Source organism: Aplidium turbinatum, chromosome 17, assembly GCF_918807975.1.
Source record: "Aplidium turbinatum chromosome 17, kaAplTurb1.1, whole genome shotgun sequence".
NCBI lineage: Eukaryota > Metazoa > Chordata > Ascidiacea > Aplousobranchia > Polyclinidae > Aplidium > Aplidium turbinatum.
Genome location: NC_137488.1, coordinates 16,414,903 through 16,435,165, shown reverse-complemented (window position 1 = coordinate 16,435,165; position 20,263 = coordinate 16,414,903). Strand labels below are relative to the sequence as shown.

The 20,263-nt window shown below is 36.7% G+C and overlaps 1 protein-coding gene across 1 annotated transcript; it reads left to right on the top strand.

Annotated features, from left to right (window-relative positions):
* The first annotated feature begins 633 nt into the window (after positions 1–633).
* LOC145786943 (uncharacterized) lies at positions 634–18,989 on the top strand. The gene is made up of 13 exons (XM_082598689.1): positions 634–747; positions 1,073–1,224; positions 1,647–1,735; positions 5,963–6,117; positions 6,464–6,655; positions 10,347–10,486; positions 10,718–10,850; positions 15,295–15,411; positions 15,971–16,068; positions 16,380–16,620; positions 17,072–17,104; positions 18,255–18,298; positions 18,701–18,989. Exons 1-13 carry the CDS (start codon positions 705–707, stop codon positions 18,725–18,727), a joined length of 1,464 nt encoding a protein of 487 aa, XP_082454815.1. The 5' UTR covers positions 634–704; the 3' UTR covers positions 18,728–18,989.
* Positions 18,990–20,263: the final 1,274 nt, after the last annotated feature.

Below are 20,263 nucleotides of genomic sequence, written 5' to 3'. Positions count from 1 at the left end.
ATAGCCTAGGGCCTTTCTTTCTCTAAATCCGGCCCTACCTAAAGTTACAAACTAATGAAAAAGTTGCTTCTTGATCAAACATCACGATAAGGTGAGATGAAAAAAAAACGATTTTGCACAACAAATGGAAACTGAAGCTCTGAGAAACAAGAAGTAATAAACTTAAACTACAGTAACTTGAAACGCCATTTGGTGTTGAAGACAAATTTGGTGTTGAAGCGTAGTAGCCTAATAGTAATAGGCTATAACTTATTTCAAAGTACTTCTGCGCTGAACATTATTTTGTAAACTCGAAAATTTGGAAAGTCATTGTTTCAAATTCATGACGAAATAAAATTGTTTGTATCAAAATAAATTGATACCAAAACAAAATTTTACGTAGAAGCGAAATATTGTATTTCAAAATAGGCCTACCCTATTTTTGTTTGAAACAGTCCCAATAAAATACAAATCTAACTTTTCTTGAAAAAGGTTTTTGGAGAGTTGAATCTAACAGCAAACATTTCTGACAATTTGAACGTTGCTAACGGCATGTGCTAAACTTCGGCATCGTGGTTGAAAACCACTGGATTGGACTAAAGCCTAGTTGCATTGAAACTAGGTTTACAAATATAAAAGTTAATTATATTTTTTAGATTTGATTTTCACATAGCGTCATTAGTTTACTTCTATTGAAATATTGTTGCTTCGCTTGAAAGGGAAGAATGAAGATTTCAGCGATAGATAGCGCTTTCCTTCTGATAACTTGTAAGTTATAGTGTACAGTCACTCGTATAATGTGTTGAAAGTTGAAACCAACTAAACTAAACGAAGCTACTAGAAGCTACTCGATTCACACTTTTGCAAACTTCTAGCCATTTTATCGCTTAGCTTTCTGGAAGATTACTAGTATTGCCTACATTTTCATACGTATAAGTTTTACTTATCTGTTGCTACTAAGCTTTCTTTAGGCGTATGTTGATGAGTTGCTGTTCCTTCAAAAACCGGTTCATTGCTGTGGTGAGAGAATTATTGAATATTTCTTTTATTTTGGTTTTTTATTTTAAGCAATGTTTTTCCATCCTATTTGTAGATTGTTGTTTGCAAACTGAGACTCAACATCTATCACCACTGGTGGCAACCTTTTCCACTCAAGCTTCAGGACCATCTGTCGTGATTAGAGTAAAAGCAACGCCCCCAAAAAACATTTCTATCATGTGGGGATTTCAGTGGAAATATGACCGAGTAAGCTATAATAGGCTACTGATCAAAACATGTCATCAAATTACAATTAGGCTAGTGATACAAAAAATACAGCATCGTAGCTAAAACAGGACGGGACAGGCCAACTATCAGAATATCTACTATGGTCCAACATTTTCACTTCCGTTAGGATGGATGGATGGTCATTTAATTTTGTTGGATGCAAAACAAAACAAAATAGAGTGCTTGTTAAATTTGTAAGTTTTTATTATCTCTCAACGTGTTTCTTTTTCTCTCCTTTATTAGGAGAGCGTCTTTCGTTTTCACTAATCAATTTTACTGAACTGCTGAAAATGCTGTATCGAACAAGTGAGCATAACTTGCGGGTTGCGGCCATCCTCGATATTTTTCTGTATAACTTTATGATGGCTATCGCAATTACAGTTATCAAACCTATTTTTCAGATACCGGTAGCTTTGGTTGGAGTAGAGCCTGATTTGACCACAGAAGTTACAGTAATCGACAGCGAGCATGTTAACCGCTTAAATGTCAGGTACATGATTGAACACATACAAAAAGAATTGAAAAGTTTCGCAAAAAAAAAATTTTTTTTCACTGTATGAAATATCTTGGAAAAATTTTTCAAAAAGTTTTTTGAAAAGACAATTTTTTTTCAATAATGTTCACTTTTAGTACGTAAAAAAACTTTCTTAAACAATTTTTAATGACGTTAATTTCAAACAAAAATAATATAGTCTGGTGGAATTCTATATAGCTAACTATAGGCTATACGGAATGAGACTATTCACGAGGCATTTATTCATAATAATTACGTAAATTGCATCAATTTAGGGTGTGTCATACTTTTGCAAAAATTTATTTTTTATCGGCTATGCTAAAAAAGGTGATATTTTAATGACAATAGCAAGTCCTGATAATTTGAAAGAATTTGAAGGTCTACCTACATCGATTTTCACTTGAAAATCTTCATTTTTGGCCAAAATTTGCATTTTTTAAAAATTTTCTTGATTTTATAATTTGATACCCAACAATTTTTTTCATCTTTTTTGACTCCAGTATGGCTCAAAATAGTTACACTCTCCCTCCTAAATGTGGTTAAATGGCTCTAGCCTCCAAAAACATTCTTGTAAATAATGTCAAAAACCAGTGAATTTTGAAAAAAAAAGCCAAGAATTCCATTATTGACTTTCTGATTTGAGGGCAATGAGGATCCTGACATGCTTGTGTTTTGCAGAATATCAAAGGATATGATTACATTCTAAAACAACATTAACAATAAAGTGATAAACAAAAGTTTACAAGATAAATATGTGATAAAGTGATTAAAACACCTTCTCCAAGTGCATCAAATCATTTGTGATGCAATAATGAACTCTGGTTGCTTGATAATTGTAGCTTGAAGGTTGCTGGTTTTCCAGTTTGTTTGGGAATGAAAAACCAAGGAAATAGTAGGCTTTCAAAGATAATTTAGCAATTTATCCAACACCAATGTATAGAATCAATGTGAAGATTGCTGATTTAACAAAAGCCAGCTTTAGTTCAGATTGGTTTAACCTGTTCACTGGGTTCAGTGGTCAGTTAGTAGCCTAAGATTGTTAAATTTTGCAGTAGCCTATGTCTGCAATGTCATTCAAAGCTTATCCAGATCGCTTTTTGATTAGATTCATCAGGCATTGTTTTAACCAGATATACAGTGCTCGTACAATATAAGTTATAACTTAAGCTAAGCATTCAGCTAAGGTTTACCATGCAAAGTAACATACTAAGCACAAGCTATTACAAGTAGGCTACTGCAAAAAGTTTAGTCATTGTTTTGTTTTTGTTGTTTCCAGATCATTTTTACTGTTAGTAAAACTTGACTGCAGTTTTAATTAAACAGTCATTACGGCTACTAACACAAGAAGTGCTTCCAGCTGTCATTTAAGTAATATGATAGGATGTGGCAGCAAGATGCTGCCATCAGAACTTCCAACTGTCAGAGATGTGCTGAAGCTGGGTCTCTTTTTGCGAAAAACAAGTGAGACTAATCGCAGAAATTATACACAGAATGAGCTCATTACAGATATCTACAACCAGGTGTATGCTCAGTGGCAAAAAGCTAATGCCCTATTCAAATTCCCTGTCATTATTGCAGAAAAAAGCATTATGAACCGGTTAAAAAAACTGTGGAAAAGAGCAAATGAGATTGCAAGTGGTAAGGGAAAAACCGAAGCACGCCAAAAGTTTCTAGGAAGCATAGACTCATTGTTTGACATCCTTCATTGCAACTGTGTTATAAAAACATGTGATGAATGCCAATGTGGTTCGGGTTGTGAAAAAGTGGTTCATATTTTCTGTACCTGCAGGCTGCACCCGTGAACACAAGATTCCAGTTATGGATTTAGAGTACATCAAGGGACAAAGGGAAAAAAATAGCAGCAAGGGGCCCCATCAAATGTCTCATAAGGATGTTCCTGAAACAAGAAAACAAATTGCAAGTGCTTTAAATCAAAAAAGGAAGATGGAAGCCAGCGAGAAAAGAAAATTTAGACTAGAAGAGAAGGATGAAATGTTCGAACCTCAAGAAGAAGAACAAGATGACTATCAAGCAAACGAAAGTCCACAAGATAATGAATTTGTTCCAGAAGCTTCTGCTGGGCCTTCTACTATAAAGCGACGTAAGCGTAACACAGAAAAAATACCAAACATTGCATTAGCTAGTTTACGACACAACACAGGCTTACGAGAGGCAGCTGAAATAGCCAGTGCAGCTTGGATGGATGCTGGGATTATAACAAAGGATGACCTATCTAAGGTGATTGACCATAACAAGCTCGGAAGAGCACAAACAGAAGTGATGAAAAGCATCAAATCCAAGCTTGAAGAGCAGATCAAAACGGAAGGAATTTCCTGTGTGTTTTTTGATGGAAGGATAGACAATACTAATTCTTATTTCTATGTTGAAGGATTTAGCCAAAAGTACCCAGGAATGGTAAAGGAGGAACATTACTCGGTGTGTAGTGAGCCAGGAGAAAAATTTTTATTTCATTTTACACCAGATACTGCAACTAAAGAAAAGAAACATGCTGAAATCATTGCTGAGAAGATATTCGAGTGGTTGGTCGAAAGAGGATTGGACAAAAGTATCCTGGCGGTCGGCGGTGACTCAACTAACGTAAACACAGGTTGGAAAGGAGGAGTAATGCACTGTTTGGAAACTAAATTGAACAGAAAACTGGTTTGGATAGTTTGCGACTTGCACACTGGAGAGCTGCCTTTGAGGCATCTTATAATTGCTCTTGATGGAAAGACCGTATCTGATAGTAAGTGGTCTGGACCCCTAGGCAAGATGTTAGACGATGCGACGGAGATGGAGATAAATCCAAGTTTTCCCACGACTAGTGGTGGTCCAGCACTTCTTAATCTTCAACCAGAAATTATAAAAGATCTGTCTACAGATCAGTGCTATGCATACAAAATACATGAAGCTATAAAAACCGGTAACCTCTCACCATCTCTCGCTCGCATGGAAATTGGCCCTGTAAATCATGCTCGCTGGCTCACTACCGCTCTTCGATTCTGCCGAATTTGGATTTCCAGCATAATTTAAAGGGAAAAAAGCTACAAAATCTTCAAAGCATTGTTCAATTTATCATGGGGGTCTATCTTCCTAACTGGTTTAATATTAAAGTGAAACATAAATGGACAGAAGGTCCCGCCAATTTGTTGTTCATGCTAGAACAGATAAGAAAGCAAAAGACCGAAGTGCAGCAGCTGGTCATTCCTGCAGTGCAAAGATCAGCTTGGAACGCCTTCAGCGAGACAATTTTGCAGGCAATGCTTTGTTCCCAGGATGAAAGTGAAAGGGTTTGGGCCGTTAACAAGATCATTGAACTGAGAGGAGAAGGAGAAAGCAAAGTCGGAAATGAAGCAGTGCGAGTGAGACGGGTGGAAGAGATTAATATCGATGCAACTAAGATTTCAGACATGATAAAGTGGGAAGCATCGGCTTATGAGCCACCTCTTACATGTTCTCTTACAAGCAGTGAACTGAGAAAGTTTTATGCTGTTCCTATGGACGTGCCCATGTGGTCTAGCCACACACAAAGTGTTGAGAGGTGTGTAGGCTAAAGATGGTGTCTGAAGCAGCAGCAACTGTTTTTACACAAGAACGAAGGAAAGGGTACATCAAATCCCAGCAGGTTAGCCGTATGCTGATGTCCAGAAATCATTCCAAACAAGACATAGCAAAGTTGGTCCAGTTTGGCAGTTTCGGAACAATTTAAATATCCATTTTGCCAACTCTTGTTGTGTTTCTGTAGTTGTGCAACAATTATCTACGTGTTTTACGATGTGTTGCTGTGTTTTAAATGTTTTTCCAATTTTTTTTAATTTAAAAAAAAATTGAAAAAACTTCAAATTTTCTCGAAATTTCAGATGCAAAATGATGTAGGTAAACAAACTTCAATATTGCTAAAACTTTTTTCCCCAGTACTAGGCATAGATTTGCACCATTTGTTGGGGTAGCCGAGAGAATATTTATACAGATTCTAAAAATCAAAAAATATGACACACCTTAACTCATGTAGCCTACTTTTTAAGCTGCTATAACAATTTCTGCACTAAATTTTAATACTAACAAAAAAAAATTAAAAATATCGAGGATGGAAAATCTGAAAAAACAAGCTGATAATGCTCTCGACAATTATTTTCTAATAACAATTATTTTACAACAAACTTACAGTCACATAATATTCCTGTTATTAAACTACATTTTCAGAGTTTTTCCCGATATTATCAATGAAAACGAATATTTCGTTACATCTGAATTAACCATCAATTCCCTGCGGCCAGCCGATGACAATTTGACCATTTCAATCTTCTCTAACCAAGTCTCTAAAGAATACCATCCATCTTTGTCGCTCAGAGTAACAAGTACGGAGTGAAGTATAAACATCTTCTCTCACCACTGGTTATAGCATCGGTTTATTGGTCTTTGTTTTCTTTTCAGACAATGCCATTTTGTAAATAGCCTACCTTATATTAATAATAGCCTATCAAGAGGGTACCTGGTGAAAGTAAGAGAAAACCATTCTCGACTTTTATTGTAAAATGGGCGCTTTGCTTGTACTTTACGTCAAAAAGCGGAAATGGCACCGGAAATAAACCTCGTGGCCCATTCTGCCCCCTGACAGAAACCTATAGTGATAACCTTCTACTGGGTGATAGGATACAAAAAGCCTAATAAAAAGTTTTTGATTAATCGACTTGTGTTGGACAGATTGCTCATCCACAACTGAGAGTCTTGTCGCTGTGGAAACAAGCTATTCAGGAACTTCCGAATCTGGCTATTTCACTTGCGTAGATGGAGGAATCTTGCATTTTTTGAACGGAACCCTACTTTCACCGAATGAAACAACTTGTCAAGCTGTAGAAGACCTGTTTGTAAAAGATACAGTCCAATGCTGGAAAGGTCAGCAAATTGTTAGCATTTTAATGGTGTCGCTATTAGTTGATTTGAAACGAAATCAAAGTTACTATGTTACCACACAAAAAGTAAACTGATTCTTAACATGTCTCTGCAATCAAGTGTTTGTGTTTTATCACTTATAACGACGTGCCACATATAGGCCTGACCTTAACCCTTTGCTTTTCAACGTTTTTTTGGAAGTTAACTGCTCAAGGGGGGGCCATTTTTGGATCAAATTCAATCAGCTGTTACGAGTTATCCGCTGATGCTATTTCAACAGAAGTTGCACTGGTGTGAAAGCAAATCATTTGTCCATAAGTTTGAAAACTCATTATTTTAAAATTTTATATGTTAAACTTGATATTTCAATTTTTGCAAAGGTACCTAAAAACGACAATTTTGATTTAACTTGCCGCCTTTAATTAACCGTGCTAATCCGATTTCATGCAAACTTCTAAATAACAAAGAGCTCGATCGAACGCACGAAGTGTGTGTGCGGTGTGCCGAATCATTGCATTGATTAGAATTTACGACTTGCGAGCAAATCTTATTGTAAGCTACTCAGTACTCACTGATTCTAAAATAGATACAATCAGAGTAATATTGTTACACGAATTTGAAAAAAACAAAACTGCGTTTGTTGTCTTACATTTTTGTCCTAAACTAATGCATTCCGAAACTCATGGCTAGCTTCTAGTTTTATGGAACCAAATTTCTCATAAGTAACACCTTAGCCTGCTTGAATAGCTGTTTACATCTTCGTTTGTGTATTTTAGGTCTACAATTGAGTTTGTAGTATGAATATTTTTAGTAGAGAGAAGACAATTGAACAAGTTGTTGAAATAATCTGAAATTTCTAAGTTCAAATTAGGTGCTTTTGAAATTGTGGATTTGTGTCAAGTCGCATCACAAATATCATGCAGGCCACATCATAAGTCATTTCGCTTACGAGTGTTTATAAACATGACTCATAAATTACATCCACAAAAAATACAGCATTTACATCAACAAAGCTAAGTTCGAAGCTCACTTTTTATTGAAGATTGTGTCAATCAATTTGAAAATACATTTTTAGTCCGCCAGCGTCGAAATAATGCAACAGCGAATTGAGGAACATGCGTAAACAAAGGAAATGTGAAATAACCCACAGTCAGCAAATCTACATAAATTTAACGTTTACAAATGTTGAATCAATGTAAAAGGACTGGATTGCTGACTGGGTCCTTATTGTTTGAAGCACTAAAAATACGCGTAAAAGCGACAACGTCAGCAAGGCAGTGATTATGTTTCTGGCCAAAAAAAAAATAACGTTTGACTTCAAAGATAAAAATGATTATAACGAAGCTTCAAAGTTTGTCGTAAAACATTTTACTGAGATACAATAAACATAATCATTTTGTGCCAGATTGTGAGAAGACTTCCTAGATTCTTTCCAACCATTTGCATGATTGCAAATTATTTTCTATAACTTTACATTGCTAAAAAATGGCTTCTTTGTTGAAACAACGTGGCTACAATTCTATAAAAAATTCTTAGGCCTACTACATTGAAGTAATGAAATTTTTTTTGTGATTTTGCTGATGACGTTTTACAATATCCGAGAAGTAAAAAATAATAATGATGAATTATTTTACAAAACCGTGGTTTGCAAGTGCTTCACAAAAAATTGTTGGGGGAAAATTTACTATTAGACGTAAAACGTTTGTAAAAGAAATTTGTCGGTTTACGTATTTATAATGTTTATTGCGCTGTTATCGAATTATAAACTGCCTGTAGGCTATTGTCTACCTTTGTGGTTGCCGGCCAGCTTAGAGCAGCATGCAAACTAAGCGTTTATGGTATTTGCATCGTGTTATGATTCTCGAAAATTTCCCACAAGGTCTTTATTTTTATCGTGATATTTTGTGCCTCTTCTGTCCTAAACTTGAAGTTATTGTGCAGCACTATCCACATCGGTTTTTAGACTCAGTCTTCATTGAAAATCTTTTGTGTGGTGCATCATTTCAAATAGTGTCTTTCCCTAAACTGTTACACAAATCGCCCAGAACCAGGTTGATTATTATGTATCTTACAGCAGTTGAGAGCCCGTTATTGTATGTGTGGAATTATTAGATGTCTGACTAAATTCATGCCAAAGTCGAGCAAATTCTGCTTTCGGGATCCTTGCCGTTATTTACTGTATTTTTTGTTGATAAGTTTAGGCAGCATTTTTCCAAGATAAATGAAGACATCGGTATTGTTCGTCACTTAGATTTAGTTTTCTCAGCATTATTTATTCATTCTTTGATCCACTAGTTTGTCCCACTTTTGGTATAATCGGATCGTTTATAAATGGCGGGTCTTCACAATAGCCGGCCTCTTATACATTGGCGCAACGTATTCAGATGTTGAATCAATGATGAAGAAAGCTGATTTGTTGTTTGTCTTATGTGACGCCTAAATTTATGCCTCGTCTACAGTACAAAATATTTTGTAATGTACATTGTGTACATTGTACATTTTGTTTGTAGGCCTACATTACAAAATATTTTGTAATGTAGATGAGGCATTATCATCTTTATTTTGCGCTTTTTGGAACAAAACACAGTGCACTGTGAAACAAAAATACAGGACATAACAACAAGTAGGCGACATAAAGCAGTGAAGGGACGCCATCGAGTTAGCTGCTACGTGCAAATGGAGCCTATCTCATAATTTTGAGTGTATCTCACAATTACTGTTTGCAAAAACGCTATTTCTCCGGCTTCTCCCAAAAGCATTTGCAGTGATACATTTCCTCAATTGCAAGTTTTGTCAATGAGAGCATTTCCATAGAACGTTTATTTCGAAACCAGGTTTTCGTGTCTTTATCCAAGAAAAGATTTCTTATTGTAACGTTTTTTATTCGTCAATGAATATTATCTGCTTGAAACAACTGTTTTGAATAGTTTGTGGCCTCCATAGCCTACTATTTTGATCGTGGATTGCTATTCTTCTTTGTAGAGCTGATAACGCAAAAAAGCTTGCTATTATTGTTTCTAATTAACAGCTTTGCGATCACTGGCTTTTCTTTGTAGCATAAGAAATAACGCGCTTTGTATTATTGAGGTCAAACCAAACAAAAGAAAGCAAGAGGATGCTTCTCTCTGCTCGCGCATATCGATGCACGAAGCAATTATGAGCTTATGGCTTGTCATCGCAATGTAATCCATTTCACGCTTTGCTGGAAGTTAGCTAGAAATAGCAAAAATTCACCAAAATCTTGAATTTACAAGAAAACTACACAACTTTTAGCATCAAATTTAATATCATCAGATCCGCCTGGCAATTTTAGGAAAAGTCAAGAAAAACCAAGTGCATGGCGTTACTGTGCTTCAAATAATTAAAGGAAATATGAGGGGGGGGCCAAATCTGGCCTCCCTTTGAGGAGCAAAGTGCGACATATAAACGAAAACGCTTTCGATGAAGAAAAAACTTTTTAATTTTAGTTGGGTTTGTTCATTTTGATGTGATATAGCCTAATATTGGAATAAAACACTTCTGTTGCAGTTGTATTTGATCGTCTAGCTTTAGCCTATAGGCTTACTCTTTTTTGTTATTTGTCGTGTAAACTAAAATAGTGCACTGCTTTGCTATAAAATCGTATATTTGTTTAAAAATGCGCTAAATTTTAAGATACAACTAACTTGTCTCCGTGCTTCGAATATTTTTGTAGCTCCACATGTTTCACTGAATGGGCCATTGTTGGTAACCGAGGGCTCTGCGTTGAATTTTACTTGTGACTACACTGACGTCGTTCCTATTGGATTGGAGTCTACGTTTTATGTTGGCGGTAAAAATATCACTGTTACAAAGGTACAGTATATGGTCAAAAGAAACTGGGATGTATGAATTATTATTAGACTATTAGAAGTTTCCTGCAGTTTAAAAAAGTGTCTTTCAAGAAAGTTTAGATTTTATAGATTTTTCTGTCGATTGTTGAAGCTAAAGCTTAAAAAGCTATGTTACTGTTTTTGCTATTTTAGAATTATTCTTAAAATAAAATATTAAAATAACAAATTCTTCACTGCTTTTTTACTTTTTCAGGGTGAACCTTTCACTCTTAATGCTGTTAATGCCAGCTTCGACAACACTGAAATATCATGTCAAGCGGTGACCCCTTTCACAAGAGTACTTGACGATTATGGACTTTCTACTACATCCACTGTCAATGTACTATGTGAGGATTCTAAATGAATTAATTTTCATTGTCGTAGTATATCTTTTGATTAAAAGTTTTCGACCCCTACTACTTCGAAAGATTACTGAGAGAAGCCAAACCGTGATCTTACCATCTACTAATTTTCATTCAAACTTCTAGCCCTCATTGAAAGCTGGAAACATGATTTCAAAGCCGATTTGAATTACAAAATGTAGTGTTAGGCCAAGTTTAGTAACTTTTTAACGTTGAAAAAAGTACAGCAGTTTATTAGGCTACTAGTGGGTTACTAGACTTTTCATAAACGCGCTAGAATTCAGGGGTCACCAACCTTTTTTGCATGCGGGCCACTTTGGCACTCAGGAGAGCTGTGGCGGGCCGCACCAATAAAATTTTGGGTAGGTTGATTTTTATGCTAGAAAAGAACGCATTTCGTACCCAGTATCCAGCGTTACATGTTCTTAAATCTTAGAATACCGCAGCAACAAAATTAGTCGAACAACGCTACTGCCAGGCCAAGCTTCTTTAACAACACTTTTGACTTCTTTAACATTGCCTAATAAACGAGACCACTTGTTTTGCGCACGTACAGCGAAGCGAGCGGTTTCATCAGAATATTCATCGCCAAGCAAAGAGTGGTGTTGTCACTTCGCTTCACAAAAGATATCTTGCCATTAACAGTTTCAGTAAATATGGAAATGTTTGACACATCGCAATACAGGCAACAATAGTGACCTGCAAACAGATCAGCGAAAAATAGGTTCCAATAACAGGGAGAAAGAAATCAGGCACCATAAAACAAACGCTTGTGGAAATCACCGAAAAAACGTTTCTAGCGTAATTCATGAACATTGAACAGTCTTCCCTCTAAAAAAGCAATGAGTTGGTTTTTTATCCTTTTTGTGAGAGTCTATAAAACCGTCTTTGATACAATAACTGTCACTTGCGGTGCTTATTAGCATGGCAAGAATTGTTGATTAACAACATTTTTCAGTACTAAGCTAAATATGTTCATACCAGAAAAAGTCTTTAAATTTATATATAATATTTTTCCAATTTATTATAAATTGAGTTGGCACACCGACCTATTTTGCCAACAAAAACTTGCACAAAGGAACACTGCTCGTGAAATCCAATAACGGTGAAACGCACACTAGTGTTTACAGGACATTTACAAACTTAAAATAAGCTGTGCTCACAGACATTTTCGAAATTCGAAAACAGACGTTTTAATCAACCACTGGGACAGTGTGGCTGGACATCGCATTGGAATAACTTTAAACGACCCCTACCTAGAACTACAATCTGATTGGTAGGTCGGTGGAATCGTATGAAAAGCGAAAATATGCTTCCCGGAAAGTATTTTTTGCCTTTATGCTCTTTAACTCCTCAAGAAAAGTACTTTTGGTTATACTTGTGCGCTGATACCTGCCGCGGGCCGCACAAAACAGCGTGGCGGGCCGCCAGTTGGTGACCCCTGCGCTAGATAAAAGCAAAAGTTACCAATGAGTACGACACAAATGACACGTGCCGATCTTTTGAGAGGACTCTTTTTGTGCCATGATTCATATCATTCTTTTATCTGGCCCTTGTACAAAAAGCATTGTAGCACTGTCGCTTTCTTATGATATTGAAAATCTTAATGTTGGTAACTAGGTAATTATCTCTTCGTAATTTCACGAGTTCCCCAAGTCATGGAAATAATGGAGTCATACACATTTGAAACTAAGCTACAATACATTGTTTATGGTTCAACAAAGTAACCTTTCTACCAAAGTTTTATAGCCTATGATCAGGGGCGCCGGAACGATTTTTGACTGGGGGGGCAAGATTACGAAAAAAGGGCACTTTTGTTTACTAAAAGGCCAATTTTTTTTCAAGTTGTAAGATAAGATATAGCGACAATGCTAATCTATCAGCTCACTATGTATTGAGTAATGATAGCCTACAAGTGTCCAGTATACAAAGAAGGGCATCATGTTATGTTATAATGATGTCACCTACTGTTGAGCCTTGAAGCAGCCTGCGGCCATGGCCGCTAAGTAGCGCTTGAATGACCGCCGGTGCTACCTCCTCAATCGGCCAAGTTTGGCCGCCGTCTCTTCTAGCCAATTGTTTAATTTCGCAATAGAATGATCGTGGATTAACTGTCGAGAATATGTAGTATCAAAGAGTGACGCAAAATTAGGTCAGCGCGTCGTAATCGCCACTGTTGCATTGTGCAGGAATATTTGTTATTGATAGAATATATCCATCTGCGATCACCAGCGCTGTAAGTCTTGTTTGTAATTCCCGTCGTTTATTTTAACAAAGTCTTAATCCGAAGTGCTAATTTGCATCGGCTGGCAATATTGTCGTTTTTATGTCGATTCGATGTTGTCGGACATTAAAAAGAAGAACTAGGTTAGTTAGAAAGGAGAACTAGGTTAGTTGACATCCGCATGAAAAACATTTTTTGATCATATTTTGCAAAAATTTTGCTTCTATCAGTAATGTCCTTATCACATCATTGAAATACTTATTTTATTACCTTGCCGTCATCGTCAACACATGTCGAACGTTATTTTTCGTTGCTAAAGAAAATTCTAGGGGAGTGGCAAACTTCTTTAACCGTATCTGTCACTGGCGTAGACCTTATGGTCTCGCCCTCTGCTAATTCAGCAATTTCACATAGAAGCAGTGATGCTAGAAACCTGAGATTTCTTGACTTTTAGTTTTTTTTCTTGCCCCAACTTTTAATCCCGATTATGTTGGTATCGGATAATTGTGAAGTTCAAAATAAACCTTTTGTCACAGCCAGTTATAAAATGCAAGAAATTTCTTGATATTCAATAGCTTGATTGACAGTTTACTATTAGCGTGCGGTTTCATTTTGTGTCTGTCAGTCATAACAAGACGGCGCTAAAATTCCATTCTCTACCCAGGCAGCAAAATCCGTCATTTTTACATTGATTCAACGACGATTTTTCTGTCTGGGTAGGGAGTTGGTCTTTGACGCGATATGAGTCATTCTTTGCTGGCAGACATCAATTAGGAAGGTAATTTATTATTTGCGCAAATTGCCTTGTAGTGCAAAAAGTGCATGGAATACTGTTTGCACAGAAACGGAAAAACAAAATTGATGAAATTCTGTGTTCTATGCAAGAGGACTTTCAAAATAAAATGTGAACTGGGAAATTTGACCAAGAAATGGCGAAAATAGGTCAAAAACCAAGTCTTTATCACCTTTTCTACCTAAAATACACAATCACGAATATATTTTGCGAAATAAATTGATTGAAGTGATAGATAAGGCTTTTGACCAACGGCATACTTTTTCCCGTTGTTATTTGATATAAGCCGACGGAGTAATTAGCAATAAGAGAGACGTAGACCTGATGGTCTCGGCCAGTAACTTTTGACGCCAAAAGGAAGCAGTGACAGATACGGTTAAAGTTAGCCACATTGGAGACACTCATGCGAGTGTCGTTAGATGGTCCCGCGGTATTGGATTACAATCCCGATAAAGCACTTATTGCGTGGTGCAACAATTGTATTGTAGGACGTCGCCCAGGCCCAGACTTCAACAACGCTAAGTGATCATTTTTGCATTGTTTCAAGTTTAATTCTATTTAGGCTACTTGTGCTATCGTTATTTTGTATTTTGGCCTGCAAGCACGCAGATTTGGCCGCCGAGAAAGAGCTCCCGGTAGCAACTTTTGAAAAGGTATCATAAAAAAATCCCCTTTGAGCAACAAAAGAAAACGTATATCCTAGCTCAGTTTAATCATTGGTTCCCCATCGGCTGGCTTGGCGCATTGGGTAAGGGCGGTAGTAGTCATTACAATGACGTGGGTTTGATTCCCACCACTGCTGTTGCTCTTTTTTCTTTGTAATCCCCAAACAAAGTTGAAAGGGGATTTTATAATGGTATCTTTTCAAAAGTTGCCTCCCGGTAGGCCACGATAGCTGCCGAAAAAAAACGAGTATTAAGGCCTGTACTGTGTTGCAAAATTTTGTGCCGTATATTTTGAGGCAAAAATGAATGATTATAATTAGGCTAAAAGCGAATAGCAGAAATTGTTATATTGCAAAATGTGCAGTAGCTTACATAAATTTAAAAGGGCACCTTTGCCCCCCCCTGCCCCTCCATCTGCAAAAAAATTGAGGGCAGGGGGGGCGGCCGCCCCCCCTGCCCCCTCGCTTCCGGCGCCCCTGCCTATGATGTGCAGTACAAAACGTAATTTTACTTTTTTTTTAACTTTTTTGTATTGGCTTACCCAGACATTTGTAGCAAACTATTTGTTGACAAATAAACTATGTGAAGCCTAGATGTTTTTTACCCTTTCAATTAACGTTGGAGGTTGTAGCTTATCTGCAAAGTCATCGAGTAAATTATAAAGCAACATTTAAGGTTATTTATTATATATCAAGAAAAATACAGTCCTTTAAAACCAATAACCGTTTTGGATTCTATTTTCTACAGACCCACCGTTTACAGAAAGGCCTGTATCATGCACGTGGACTTTCAACAAAACGGGAACATGCAGTGTCGTATTTAATTCGAATCCACCGTCTCAGTTTGTTACACTAACAAAGAATGGTAAGAAGAAAGCCGGTAACGATAGAAAGCACACAAATATCTCAACGTTTTGAAAAGATATGATTTTACAAACTTTGTCCAAACCTTTGTTTGTTGTAATAAAAGTCAAAGGGGGCGAACTACCATTTTTTAGACCTCAGCTATGATTGGCATATTTTGTTTTTGTTCTAATGGTCAGAAATAAAGTAAACATTGAACTGAACGTTTCTCGTGACATAGACTACATTATGTGTATAAAATCTGCTTGCTCACAAATGTGACCGGTTTGCTAAGTTTAGTTGAGTCTTGGGGTTGCTTTATTAATATTTTTTAAGTGGGCTTCTTTTACTCCCAAAGGTTTCCCAAAAACAACTTTGTGATCTTCGAGACGAAATATTTTTGGCCTTGTGTTCCTATTGTTGAGAAAGTTATAACAGGTTACAACGTCTGAGTTTTGTCGCTCCTACTTTTTTCTAGACTTCTACTGTGTTTGGCGTATATTGTTTTATGTAGTCTTTGTCAGAAATATAAACAAACTGAACTGATGGAGGTAATTAAGATCATCAATTTTTGTCTTCAGGTGAGGAATTGGCTAATGGAACATCAACGTCCTTTATGATGGAAGAAAGTAACGCAGACAATAAAAAGAGACAAATGTTTTATTTCAAACGAACGAGAGTGAGTAGAAAGATCAAACTGTATGGAGAAATTGTTAGCTCTACTTCATTGTAGATATTTCTCAACCAATTCTGGAATGTGTGCAGTTGTTTAAACATAATGCCTATAACATTAATATAACAATGTGTAATTATCTATGTAAAAAAATAGGTACAGTCTTCTTGCAATCATAAAGAAATCCTTGTTTCAGAATCAAATCTAGGCATATTGCAAGATAAAATGCCTATATTGCATAAAACAATCCAGTTTTGATCCTACTACACACTGTACAAAATCACTTTTTCTGCTAAGACAGCAAATTTATTTGCAAGGTTGTTGCTGAAGATGCTGGACTTTACACTTTGAATGTCCGTTCTTCAGTGTCTCCATTTCGACATTCAATGTCATTCCAAGTGATCATCGTTGGTGACTTGGTAGAAGTCGGCAATACTTCTGACCGCGTTGGACTCATTGCTGGAGTCACTGTGGCCGGAATAGTTGTACTGCTGATCCTGCTAGGGATAGTCTTTGTCTGCTGTTGCCGTCAGACAAATAAATCTGCTTCTGAAACTGGTAAGCTTTCGTTCATGCGCATTACTGTAGTGTATACGAAGGCTTCTGCCTGCTGTTGTCGTTCCACTTTAGCAGACAGAAAAGTGTGTTATAACATACTGAAGGTGACACCACATACAGTGCGTCTTGCCGCAAGAGTCCAATCGCAACCTATAATTATTATTTATGCCTATATGTACGCTGTTAGCCTTGTTTCATGCAGCAGTTCTCAATCTATTTGTTTGTCTAAAGTTTGTGGCGCTAAGATTAATTCCTTCAGGTTTGCACTTCATCGTTTATGAGGTAGAAGTTCTGTTACATTGCTATAACATTTTTTACTTGCATAATATGTGACAGAGAGAGTGCAGTTGGCAACTGATAACAAGATGCTTGCAAAAGCTTTAAGTTACGAGTGAACTATGTTATAAAACGACAATTTGAATTTATTTAAATGCCTATCGAACATTTTTAGATAATATGGAAAAACCTGGAGTTAATAAGAAAGGTGAGTGACCCATATTCACATTCAATTCTTTTTACGAGTGTCTATCGAATAAGTACTTAAGAGACGGCGATCAAAATGGCAAACTCAGGGGTCGGCAACCTGCGGCTCTTTAGCTCCTCTGAAGCAGCTCCCTCTAGATTCGGCGAAACTTGCCATTTAAATTTGCGTTTGGTTGTTTATTATAATAATGAAAAATAAAATGGCATCATAACATTGTTTCTCAGTTGTGCAAGAGGATGCACCAATAATCCCTCACCGAGTGATACTCTGTCAGGAAAGAATTAGATTTCTACAATTTTTACCTTTATCTGTTCAGTTTACAGCTATTAGCGCTAACAGCATACCCTTTCTATCAGTAGCCATGCACACATCAAAACGAGAAATGTTTTAGGCGAAAACAGAGGATTCAATTTAGAATGGTAATGAACTTTGCATTCAACGTAAATAACTTTGGGGTCCTGTACGCTTAATTTGTGGGGAAACATCCGAAAAAAAATAACAAAAAAGTGACGTCGAAAGACATTTTCAGAACAAGCATAGAGCATTTGCTGCGAAGTAGGCCTACCTACCCCATTGGAGATGAGCTGAAGAAAACAGCATTGGAAGGAATGCAAAAAGGAGAGCAAGAAAGCTTTTAATGAATAGATAAAAGCCTCATGCCACCCCAGTGTTTCTAGTTTTGTGGTAGCTCAAGAGATTGTTAATTGTGGAAAGCGGTTCACAGACGGTGATTACGGTAAATAAAAGAATCGTTCCTAATTTAAAAGATAGTTGAAAAATTGTGCTGTGATCTATTACAGAACTACCGCGAAACACGTATATTACGTTTTTTGGATCTTTGCTGGTCATACCTGCTGAAAATATAGCAGAATGGCTCTTTTTTAATGGTTGCCGACTCCTAGGTAAATCATTAGCAGAAGCGTGCGCCTTTCCATAAATGCTCCTGAGGGAGACTGAGAAGTCACATCTCGGTTGCAACAAGAAGTATTTCATTATCTAATGTTTTCATTATTTAGGTGTAGAGTCAGAATTATGCAAGTTTGCAAAGTTACATTTCAAAATATAACCCAAATCAAGTTTTAATAAATAGCTTACAATATTCAAAATTTATAAAATTAATCATATTACTTATATTCGCTTTGATTTACAGAATCAGAAACATTTATCGCTATGAAGCCTGTAGAAACTATCACTGTAAGTAACATCTTTCGACGTTGTCGAAATGCTGAATATAGTATTACCTAAAGTATTTGCATCATGAGAATGCTTTCTATTTGGCGATGTGTTCTATTTGAAAACATTTTTCATTCTATGGCTTATATTTTCCTGAGGGAATAGATAATTTTGTTTCGATTTTTATATAATATTTCCTGTACGAGAACAACAGGTTTTTGTTTCAGCTGTTATCATCAGTCGGCAAGCTTCCAATGAAAATTTGAGTCGAAATTTTGTGTCGGGTAGTTTAGGAGCTGAATTGAAATTGATCTGAAAGTAAATCAAATTAAGGTTAAAGGCTTTGAAACATAAGCTTGAATTAGGCAGTTTATTCTAATTAAAGCAACTAAAAAAGTGTTCATCATTATTCTTGCTTTTTAGGGAACAAAGACAAACGAAGATATTTAAATTGTGAAGAAGACTCTAACATTCCTAGCAGAATGTTTTGGTAAACTGTACTACATCAAAGTCTCTGATTTTGTTTTCCTCACCATTTGAATAATATTCGTGGTAGGCGACCATGGTTAAAGTGCTCGAAAAGTCGAAGAGTAAAAATCTACTGTACATTTGAAATATTACATTCTGAATTCAGTTGTGAATTTGTTTAAGTGGTATCACTTGAATTGTTCATGTTTTGCACAAAGTTTTGCGTATTCCTCGAGTTATAAATGAGTTAAATGTAAATGTGTAGATTTTTGAACTTGATTCGAATGAGTTATATATGCAGTGAAGATCAGGCACATATTTTGAGGGAAACATGCAGGGGCGCCGGAAGCGGGGGGGCAGGGGGGGCGAATGCCCCCTCTGCCTTCAAAATTTCTGCAGATGGAGGGGCAGGGGGGGCAATGGTGCCCTTTTAAAGTCATGTAAGCTGCTGCACATTTTGCAATATAACAATTTCTGCTATACGCTTTTAGCCTAATTATAATCTTTCATTTTTGCCTCAAAGTAATATTTATGGCACAAAAGTTTGCAACACAGTACAGGCCTTAAAACTCGTTTTTTTTTCGGCAGCCATCGTGGCCTACCGGGAGCTCCTGCTCGGCGGCAAAATCTGCGTGCTTGGAGGCCAAAATAAAAATAACGATAGCACAAGGAAATAGAATTAAACTTGCAACAATGCTAAAATGATCACTTATAGCGTTGTTGAAGTCTGGGGCCTGGGCGACGTCCTACAATAGAATCGTTGCACCACGCAATAAGTGCTTTATCGAGATTGTAATCCAGTACTATTCAAACGACACTCGCACGAGTGTCTCCAATGTGGCTGATTTAATAGAAGTTTGCCACTCCCCTAGAATTCTTTTTAGCAACGAAAAACAACGTTCGACATGATTGTGTTGACGATGACGGCAAGGTAATAAAATAAGTATTTCAATGAATAAAACATTAGCCTACTTGTAGGCTTTAACTGCTCTTCATCAGAACTGACGATGCACTAGCAAGTGCGAAATATTTTTTCTGTTACATCTACTGACATCTGATCCCTGTTGCCTTAGCAATTAAGGTTTTAGCTATTTCAATGATGTACATTACTAAAAGAAGCATAATTTTTGCAAAATATGATCAAAAAATGTTTTCCCCATTGATGTCAACTAAATTAGTTCTTCTTTTTAACAACGGTTCAATGTCCGACAACATCGAATCAACATAAAAACGACAAAATTGCCAGTCGATTAGCACTTCGGATTAAGACTTTGTTAAAATAAACGTCGGGAATTACAAACAAGACTTACAGCGCTGGCGATCGCAGATGGGTATATTCCATCAATAACAAATATTTCCGCACAATGCAACAGTGGCGATTACGACGCGCTGACCTAATTTTGCATCATTCTTTGATACTACGTATTTTCGACAGTTAATCCACGATCATTCTATTGCGAAATTAAATAATTGGCTAGAAGAGACCGGCGGCCAAACTTGGCCGATTGAGGAGGTAGC